The 10,000-nt window shown below is 42.5% G+C and overlaps 2 protein-coding genes across 2 annotated transcripts in view; one reads left to right on the top strand and one right to left on the bottom strand.

Annotated features, from left to right (window-relative positions):
• Positions 1-115: 115 nt before the first annotated feature.
• Positions 116-8,882, top strand: LOC306905088 (ankyrin repeat domain-containing protein 6-like; the record flags this gene model as incomplete). The annotated part of the gene is made up of 9 exons (XM_079475471.1): positions 116-160; positions 1,706-1,994; positions 2,966-3,107; positions 5,855-5,966; positions 6,044-6,199; positions 6,359-6,511; positions 6,610-6,723; positions 7,158-7,455; positions 7,581-8,882. 9 exons carry the CDS (start codon positions 116-118, stop codon positions 7,997-7,999), a joined length of 1,728 nt encoding a protein of 575 aa, XP_079331597.1. The 3' UTR covers positions 8,000-8,882.
• Positions 8,883-9,217: 335 nt separating this feature from the next.
• The window catches only part of LOC306904726 (tripartite motif-containing protein 16-like), a 3,975-nt gene continuing 3,192 nt past the window's right edge, over positions 9,218-10,000 (bottom strand). The window contains exon 6 of the mRNA XM_079474777.1: positions 9,218-10,000. This exon is cut by the window's right edge and continues 78 nt beyond it. Coding sequence (XP_079330903.1) covers positions 9,546-10,000 — 455 coding nt within the window. The 3' untranslated portion in view covers positions 9,218-9,545.

Genomic DNA, 10,000 nt, shown 5'->3' with positions numbered 1-10,000 from the left:
GGCTTAAGATATATAGGTTGCTCTTCCTGGGAGTTAACAGACTTATAAAATCTTGCTTAAAGCCTTGTTTTTTTTCTCTCTCGTTTCTTCTCTCTCACCCTGGTCACTTTCTAGTATGGCAGAGGAAATGCAGGCACAAATGCAGATGTTAACTGAACCGGTACAACAGTTACAGGCAGAAAATGTTAGGCTTCGAGAGAAACAAGTCAAAGGGAGGTTGTCAACCCAGCTGTTGCTCCGGGGGAGAATTCTTCATCTGGGCCTACTCCAAAGACTTCTTCCTCGTCGACTTCGATGCCTGAGTCTTCCCTCCCTGTGTTGACAGAACGATATGTTTATGTTTCGAGGGAACGGAAGTGTCCTCATTTCTCAGGAAAATCTTCCCAGGATCTGATGGGTGTAGAAGACTGGATAAAAGAGGTGCATAGTTCTTTAAACCTACGTAAAATGTCAGATCCCGAACAAGTTTTCTTTGTTGTTGATTTGTTGGAAGGGGAGGCGAAGGCAGAGATTAAGTTTAGAACTTCTGTGGAGAAAGATACGGCCGAAAAAAATTTCTCCATTCTATTAGAAAGCTATGGTTGTCCCAAGTCTTGTGTAGGTTTACAAACACAGTTTTTCCAGCAAAAACAGATGGAAGGGGAGTCACTGCCGGAATATTCTCATGCCCTTATGTCCCTTGTTGAAGCAATTAAGAGGAGAGATCCAAAATCCCTTGTTAATCCTGACTTCGTGCTTCGAGACCAATTCATTGAACAAGTTAGAGATGACGTGAATTAAAGCGACAAGTTCGTATGGCCACCTCCCTTACGTTCCTACATGTACGTACGGAAGCGATACAGTGGATAGAGGAAGGGGAACGTATTGTCGGTCCACGCCGCCGTGCTCATTCCTATAGTGCCCAGGGTGGAGTGGGAGAGGTTCATGCCAAGGTAGTTCCTGTACAATCAGTCGACGAGTTATCAGAATTAAAAGAGTGCCTTCGTAAGCAACAAACACAGTTAGATGCCATTATGAAACAACTGGAAACCCGTGTGTTGCCGAAAAGATTTGATGGTCGGTCACAGGGCACTAAGTTCCCCTATCAGCCCGGATGGTAAACCTATATGTATTCGTTGTAATAAACCGGGTCATATTGCTAGGTTTTGTAATCTATCCCAGAATGCTGTAGAGAGAGAGGGGTTACGAACTGAGAGCCATTCCATGGCTACAGGTAGACCAACAGTAGATCAATCGGAAAACTAAAACCCTCCGTTGCTGGTGCCCAGGCAGCGGATGGGGAGTCTTTGGGCGAGGAGATAGATAATGGTATTAAGCTCATAGGGAATTGTCCGGTTGTAGAAATCAAACTAAGAGGAATATCAGTACCTTGTTTATTAGACACCAGTTCTATGGTGACTACCATTACCGAACAGTTTTTTACTGAACATCTTCAACCCATTTTGGGAACGGAGTTACAGTCATGTAATTGGTTAATGTTAAAGGCAGCTAATGGCCTTGCTATCCCGTATTTGGGCTATTTAGAGGTAGAAGTTCAAGTTCTCAATAGATTGCTTCCAAGAATGGGAATCTTAGTAGTTAAGAATGCAAATGGAGCGCAGGAGCAGGGAAAAATCGGTCGAGTCCCAGGGTTACTTGGGATAAATATATAATCAATCAGTGCTATCAAGAACTGTTTGTACAGCATGGAGATTCCTTGTTTCAGACTCCAGGAGTAAGAGTGTCGGGAAAAGAATGGAAGTCCGCTTTGGCGGAGTGTAAACAGCTTGACCGAGTCAAGGAGAATGGTCGGTTAGGTCTGATTCTGGTTCATCTTGGACCTGCGGTGCCAGCTGGTACGTGGAAGTTTGTTCCAGCTACATGCCGTAACGAAAACCCCAGTTTCCTCAGGTTTGCTGGAACCCTTGCCTTTAGAGAATTGCCAACTGCCCTGCAACTTGATGATATCCTCATCTTTCTTGCCAGTAACCCGGGGGAGGCTAGAAGTGCCTGTGGTGAATGTGGGGAGGCAGGATAGGTGAATTCGGTCTAAAGCTGTGAATTCCACTTGGCTTCGGTACAGTCGACAATGCAGGTAGAGTTTAATACCCAAGTATCCATGGAAGAGCAGGTAGCTGTGGTTCAAACCGTGATAGCCGAAGAATTTCCGGCATTGGATTTTTCACAGCTTGCTTGGCCTAATTTGTCTTCCCAGGAAGAATCGAAGGTGTGTAGTCTGTTGAAGAGGTACAGTGAGGTGCTTAGTAGAGGGGAAGTTGATTTGGGTTGTACTCCCTTGGTGGAGCATACTATACCTTTGTTGGTTGAGGCGCCAGTACGCCAGCGTTACCGTAGATTGCCCCCATCTCAATACGATCAGGTAAAACTGCACATCCAAGAGTTATTTGATCAAGGAGTAGTGAAGCCAAGCTCTAGTCCATATGTCTCTCCGATTGTAGACGTTCAGAAGAAGGATGGTGCAATTCGGCTATGTGTGGATTATAGAGTATTGAATTCAAGGACTCGGAAAGATGCCTTTCCTCTTCCGCGGACTGAGGAATCCCTGGATGCTCTGGGAGGAGCTAGGTTATTTAGCACTTTAGATCTAGCTAGTGGTTACAACCAGGTTCCAGTAGCCAGGAGAGATCAGGAGAAGACTGCGTTTTGCACACCCTTCGGGCTGTTCGAGTTTACCAGAATGCCATTTGGGTTGTGCAATGCACCAAGTAGATTTCAACGTCTCATGGAATGGATATTTGGTGACCAGAGGTTCCATGCGTTGCTTTTATATCTTGATGACATAATTGTTTTTTCAACTTCTTTCCAACAGCATCTGGATAGTTTAGAAATGGTGTTGAGTCGTCTCCAGAAATATAATTAGTTAAGGAAAAGGTTAGTGCCGTTTCACAGTGGCCAAGACCTGATAACGTAAAGGAATTACGGTCCTTTTTAGGTCTTGCCTCATATTATCGCCGATTTGTTGAAGGATTTGCGTCAGTTGCCGCACCCTTGCACAAGTTAGTGGGCTCTTTGCAGAGTAGTGGAAAGGACGTTCGAAAACAGCGGGGTCCGTTAGTACAACATTGGACTGAAGATTGTGAAGAGGCTTTCGGCACCCTGAAAGATAGGTTAGTCCATGCCCCAGTTTTGGGGTGTGCAGATTTTTCAAAACCTTTCATTTTGGAAATTGACGCAAGCCATCAAGGCCTAGGGGCAGTGTTGTCCCAGGGCCAAGAGGGTAGGGCTAGGCCCATTGCATTTGCAAGTAGAGGGTTGAGACGTTCTGAGACTAACATGTCAAACTACAGCTCCATGAAGCTGGAGCTTTTGGCATTGAAGTGTTCTGTAACAGAGAAGTTTAGAGAGTATCTAATGGGAAATAAGTTTATTGTTTACACCGACAACAACCCCCTGAGCTATTTACAGACTGCGAAGTTGGCAGCTGTAGAACAGCGCTGGGCTTTCCAGCTTGCGCTCTTTGATTTTGAAATCCGGTATCGTCCAGGGACAGCGAATCGCAATGCAGATGCCTTGTCACGTCTCCCCCCACTTACTAGTAGTCATGGGCTGAATAATGCTGGGACTGTAGTTTCCGGCAGAAGTGGTGATAGAACAACAAACCTTACAGGATAACCAACAAGTTCTTGCTTTTGCTGTGAACACGATACCGATTAGAGAGAAATCTGACCTTTCGGCACTCCAGGCTCTAGACCCTGTGATTGGCCATTTCTTAATTTTTTGGAGAAAGGGAACCATACATTCTAATTGTGAAGTGGCTCAGGGTCCTGAAGGGTTCAAGAGGTTAGTAAAGCAGAGGGGATGCATCAGAGAGAACCAGGGCGTATTGTATCGACAAATCCAGCTTCCACTCGCGAGACTATCTTACAAGTGCTGCTTCCCAGTGATCTGCGTACGGAGGCATTAAATAATTTCACCCTTATGGAACAAGCTAGCAATGGTCAGGAAAATGTGTTGGTGGTTACGGATGTGTTTTCCAAGTTCACTCAAGCATTTCCCATGTCCGATCAGAGAGCAAAGACAGTGGCTAAAGTATTAGTCGAAAAGTGGTTTTCTGTATATGGGGTACCTAAGCGTATACACTCTGATCAAGGCCGCTGTTTTGAAAGCGAGTTGTTTAAACATCTATGCTGTCTTTACGGCATTCAGAAAAGTCGCACTACACCATATCATCCTGAAGGAAATGGGCAATGTGAACGGTTCAACAGCACGTTACATGATTTGTTGAGGACCTTGCCTCCAGAACAGAAAAGGAAATGGCCACAGTTTCTTCCACGATTGTTGTGTGCATACAATACCACCATCCACCATTCACCAATCTACACAGCACTCACCTTACGAACTAATGTTTGGACAGAAGCCACAGTTGCCGATTGATTTTTTATTGGGCGCTGTGGGGGAAGAGTTAGTGGAAGGGAGTGGAAGTGATTGGATATTGCAACACAGGGATCATCTATTAGTTGCATATAAGAGTGCGCGTAAGTGTTTGGAGGAGAGAGACCCTTCTCGGGGAGTAAACTCAGAGAGTGGTGTGCATATACTTGCTCCAGGGACCTTAGTTTACTGTAGGAGTCACTAATTGGGTAGGAATAAGATTCAAGATGCATGGGCTCCTAATGTGTTTGAGGTGGTAGAATGTAAGGATGGCCTTGGTAATGTATACAAAGTACAACGACAAGACGGGGTGGGGTCGTCTAAATGCCTCCATAGGTCTGAGTTGAAACCCATTCCTGCTGCAGGTGGATGGAATTCATTAGCCCCGGGACTCTTACCAGGTGCCGAAGGGGTAGAGGAAGACACCGAAGCAAGGGAGGGAAATTATGGGTTTGTGGTGGAAATGGTTGTTCCCCAGCCCAGTGTTTTGGGGCATGGAAGCGAGGTCAGGGAGAGTGGGAGTCGAAATCTATCTTCACGTTTGGTAACATATGTAGATAATGTGCCAGTCCCAATTGATAATCAAAGAGATTGGAGATGATATGGTTGTTACCTCAGCGAGACGTACAACTCGCTCTACTGCGGGGCTGCACTCTAACCCTTTCCGACTTCCTCAATCTGTATCGCAGGGTACGGGTTCTAGTGATGCTACTGTGAATTATCACCGCATTACATTTACATTTACATTTATTCATTTGGCAGACACTTTTATCCAAAGCGACTTACAAGTCGTTTTTTTAAACAGTGGCACATTACTGCAGAGCAATCAGGGGTGAGGTACCTTGCTCAAGGGCGCTTCAGTCATGACCTGCTGGCACTGAGATTAGAACCGGCAACCTTCTGATCACAAGCCCAACGCTCTAACCATTAGGCCACAACTGACCCCTTATCCATTTTAGATCTTGACAGTGTGAGTAGTATTTGGGGTATATAATGCTGAAAGGATTATTGGTACTCCCCTGCCCACCCTTCAAGAACTGTATACATCCAGAGTGAGGAAAAGGGCTAGGAAAATCACTCTAGATCCCTTACATCCAAGTTACCCCATCTTTGAACTTTTGCCATCTGGCCGGCGCTTCAGAGCCGCAAATACCAGGATAGTCAGGCACAAGAACAGTTTCTTCCCCCAGGCAATCTACCTCATGAACAGTTAAATGTTCCCCACTTATGCAATAAAAATGTGCAATATCCTTATATTTATTTGTTACCCCTCCATCCTAGTACATCTCTGCATCTACTTAATCCTATCCCGTTATAATTTCTAGCACAATTGTTTATACACTTATTTATTTGCCTATTTCTTGTCTGTGTGTTGTTGTCTCTGTGTACTGGAAGGTTATGTCACAAAAACAAATTCCTTGTATGTGCAAGCATACTTGGCAATAAAGCTCTTTCTGATTCTGATTCTGATTCTGATATGTAGTGGGTTGGACAATGACACTCATCATGGCAGTGACGGTTCTCTCCGGCACAACGACAGCATGTGTGCCACAGACACACCAAACAAAAACCTGCAGAATAACGTCAAACAGAAGGTACACGAGACACTTCAGGTGACTTTTGACTCATTGCTCCACACGATGAGGAGGATTTAAATGTGTGTGTTTCACAGGTGTCTCCATCAGACGCTCTCATCAGAAGACACAAACACAGTGATGTTAAGAAGAAGAGTAAAGCTGACAGATCATTTCCATTGACTGCTCCTCATAACTATAAAGCCTATCAGCTCTACACACTTTACAGAGACCAAGACGGAAAAATCATGCAGGTGTAAACTCTTCTCATGCCTTCATTATTCATTCACGTGTGCTCGTTCTGATTGGCCAACGTGATGATTTTATAGCCCGCTTAACATTAAGAAACTGCGATTCTTAGTCAGTTAATGACACATCCTAATTTGTGATTTTGTGTGTTATTTGTGCGTCAGGCGCCGCTGAACGGCTGCAGATGTGAACCTCTCATTAATAAACTGGAGAATCAACTCACGGCCACTAAAGAAGACATGCAGTCAGAGATTCACACAGTACAGCAGCTCATGAACACAAAGATGGGTCAACTGGACCGCAGCAGCAAACATCAGGTACCAAACAACTCATCACGACCTCATGACTTCTATCATCATCATCCACATCTCTTCATTAAACTTACACCTGAATTCATGTGCGAGTGTTTTTATAGATCAAAGCTCTTGATAAGATCACTTCAGAGAGAGTTTCTGCTGAGAGGATCCAGTGTTTACATCGCATTGACAAGAGAGTCATGCAGGAACGACTGGAAGGAGAGAAAAGACGGGTAACATTCATCACATCTACACAAACCCAAATGACAAGAGCAGTAATAAGTAATAAAACCGATGAACCCACTTCCTTCATTGTCAAATGATTGAAAACAGATGAGCTGTTTGAAACCTTCATCAATTGATCAAATAAATGAATCATCCAGAAACACATTCAGATTCTAAACAAATATGCTAAAAAGAGTCTTTACATTGCTAAAGCAAAGCAACCTTACAATATATTATTTTGACACAATACAAATAAAATGTTTCAGTTAAACCTTCTTTATCAAAGTTGTAAGTTTCAGTCAGTATTGGTTCATATCTATTGTAATATAATGTCTTGTTTATCTAATCTAACTGAAGGGAAAACTATGAAATACATTTTTATTGGAGATTATTTGTTTGTTTGAATACAGAGTCGATTCTCTCTCTTGTGTTCTGTAAACAGGCTTCTGTGGTCGATGATCTGAAGAACTGGTGTCTCTCTAAGATCCAAAGTTTGGAGACACGTCTCTCCGGTGACCGTGTCTGCACTACATTACGCCGCTCCTCATCACTGAGTGACACTCATTCAGATTGCGATCATCATTTTTACACACCTGTGTCAGATGCTGTTGGGGGCGGAGCTCTGAGCAGTCAATCAAACCAGTGCGATGAGAAAGAGGGAGGCGGGACCGCAGACATGACCTCATGTGCTGATGACGGATCCGCCGGTTACTATGTGATTGACTTGGACGTGTCATCGGGTGAGACACACACTTTCATCTTCATCTCTCTCCGTCTGTCTCGCACACACACAACCAAAATGTTTTTCACTAAAACGATGATATTTATAACAGTCTTCTAAATTCTTGTTCTTTGTCTTTTGAAGATGATAAGCAGCCTTCAGAGAATCAGTCTGCGTGTATCGTCCGGCCCAAGCGACGTTCTCGGGCATGCAGTGACCCTCACAGACCGCTGAATGAAGCGCTGTATTCAGATGTGAAAACGAGACCGCTCCCCGATCTCAGGAAGAAAACTTGCCAACAAAGAGCAAAAACCAAACAAGACACACAAATGTTAAGAGGAGACGCGGGGGAGCGAGAGAACGTGCCCGCGCTGGAGGTGACACAGTATTTCTTTGAGGCGGTGACTCTGCAGATGGAGCGCTGGTATGAGAGGAAGATCGAGGAAGCACGCTGGCTGGCCAATCAGAGAGCTCGAGCCGACAGAGATGCTCTGATTGACAGAATCAAACACCTGGAAGATGAACTCAAACTGCTGAGGATTAATAAACAAGAGGAGAACTAATAAATAACAACTAAAAACTCAAACCACTGTCCGAACATTTGTGTTTGCAAACCTGCGGCAATGTGTCACTGCCAAAGATGTGTTTAAAATCTCCTGTGATTCTTCAACATCTGCCGTCAGTGGTTTTTGAATCTTTTATAACTTCAGATATTAAGTAAATGTTCCTGGTTATGTGTTTCCACTCCATTATTCTTGTGCAGGTGTTTGAAACTACATCAGTAATATTTTTATTTGATCAGAGACTGAGACAAAACACATCACATCCCTGTGATATTAACAAGTATTATTGTGATTTACATGTTTGTCATTTTTAAACGTTACATACATATTCTCTTATATATCTTTTGTGTAACAGTTTGAATGTAGCTAAAGTGTATTTACATGTTTTTATGTAGACACATGTTGATTTTTTTAGTAGGATATTTTATGTAAATGTAATCTAATTTAACATTGTTCTTTATTTGCATCATTCAAGATATTTAGGATTCAGCACAATTGTATCCCCTTGTATAACAATATATTGTGGGGATATTATAGTTTTGTGGTAAGAATGATCATGATTTACTTTCTAAATTGACATAATCATATTACAGAAGGTTTTACTTTAATCTTAACCTGTAATATGTGTAGATCACTTTTGATCACTGTAGCTCCACACAATATTACATTTCCATGGAACACATAATATGTCATTTTAACATGTTGTTGTTTTTTACTGTACATGTGCATCTACTACTAGACAACAGCAGTTTACAGTTGTTAATTGAATTGATGTTTTGTCTGTCCTGAGAAAGTAGACAATGAAGTCATAAGTGGGTAAAGTGGCTATACAAATACCTATAGTGTAGGTATAATTTGTTTAATAAATATTTTTTTATAACAGAATGATACATTTGTGTACAATTCATCTGTAGAATGTTAATAACTGATGGACGGCTGTCCTTTTATTGTCAAATCAAGGGTATAGTGTCATTTCTGGCAGGTCATGCTGGTCGATCTGATCAGGTGAAGCTCATCAATGTCAATCAATAGTGACACAAAACTTCTTAGACTCTGTCTGATTTAAGTCCTTCTTACGACTCTCTCTACAGCTGTTCAATTGTGCCACGCTCAAAACCCCCCTCCATCCCCAACCCCTCCACATCTGACTGCATCTATCAGGCCGTGTTTCATTTCATTCTGTGTGCATGCAAAAATAAATCTTCAGACGTGTGGATCCACTTTTAAACAATAATCCTTTTACTGTATTTATTTACATATCACTATCAGCGTAAAGGATGTATATCCCTCTTACAAAAATGATTCTGCTTAAAAACTGTTCTGGTTCCCCAGTTGGTGAGTTTGCCCAGAACAGTTTGTGTTAGTATGAATATGTTTGCATTACAGATATAAACATTGACAAAACTCACATTTAGAAAACACAAGCATTCAAAAGCTAGTTGCTCACTTTCATCAATATGGATTAACAATTCGTATGAGATTAATCTGCATAACAGACTTTTTACAACTGAATTTTAATGATGTGATTTGTTTAATATCTGTATCTCTACATTGTAAGGTCACAAAGTTTCAGTTTACTCAAACAAACATTAAATCCAGGATAGAGCGGTTGAGTGAATGTGGTGCTGATGCTGTGGATGAGGGTCATTGTGTCAGAGATGCTGTAGAAGGACAGAATTCCTGCTCTCTCATCCACATACACTCCTATTCTATCAGATCTGAGGTTTACAGAGAGATCAGTGCTGATGTTATTGTGTCTGAATGAGTAACTGGAGTCAGAGCAGATCAAACTCCAGGACTGATCATTACATCCAAACATACACTTATGAGCCGGTACCTTCCTCCTGATGCTCTTATATGACACTGATATATCCACACAATCACCAGTCCACTCAATCTCCCAGTAAGAGCGTCCACACACACTCTCTCTACACAACACCTGACACACATCATCAAATCTGTCTGGATGATCAGGATACTGATGCTGTTGTGGGTAAGTGT

The sequence above is a fragment of the Barbatula barbatula genome (genome assembly GCF_947034865.1).
Source record: "Barbatula barbatula genome assembly, chromosome: 15".
Lineage (NCBI taxonomy): Eukaryota > Metazoa > Chordata > Actinopteri > Cypriniformes > Nemacheilidae > Barbatula > Barbatula barbatula.
This window is presented reverse-complemented; position numbering and strand designations above follow the sequence as displayed.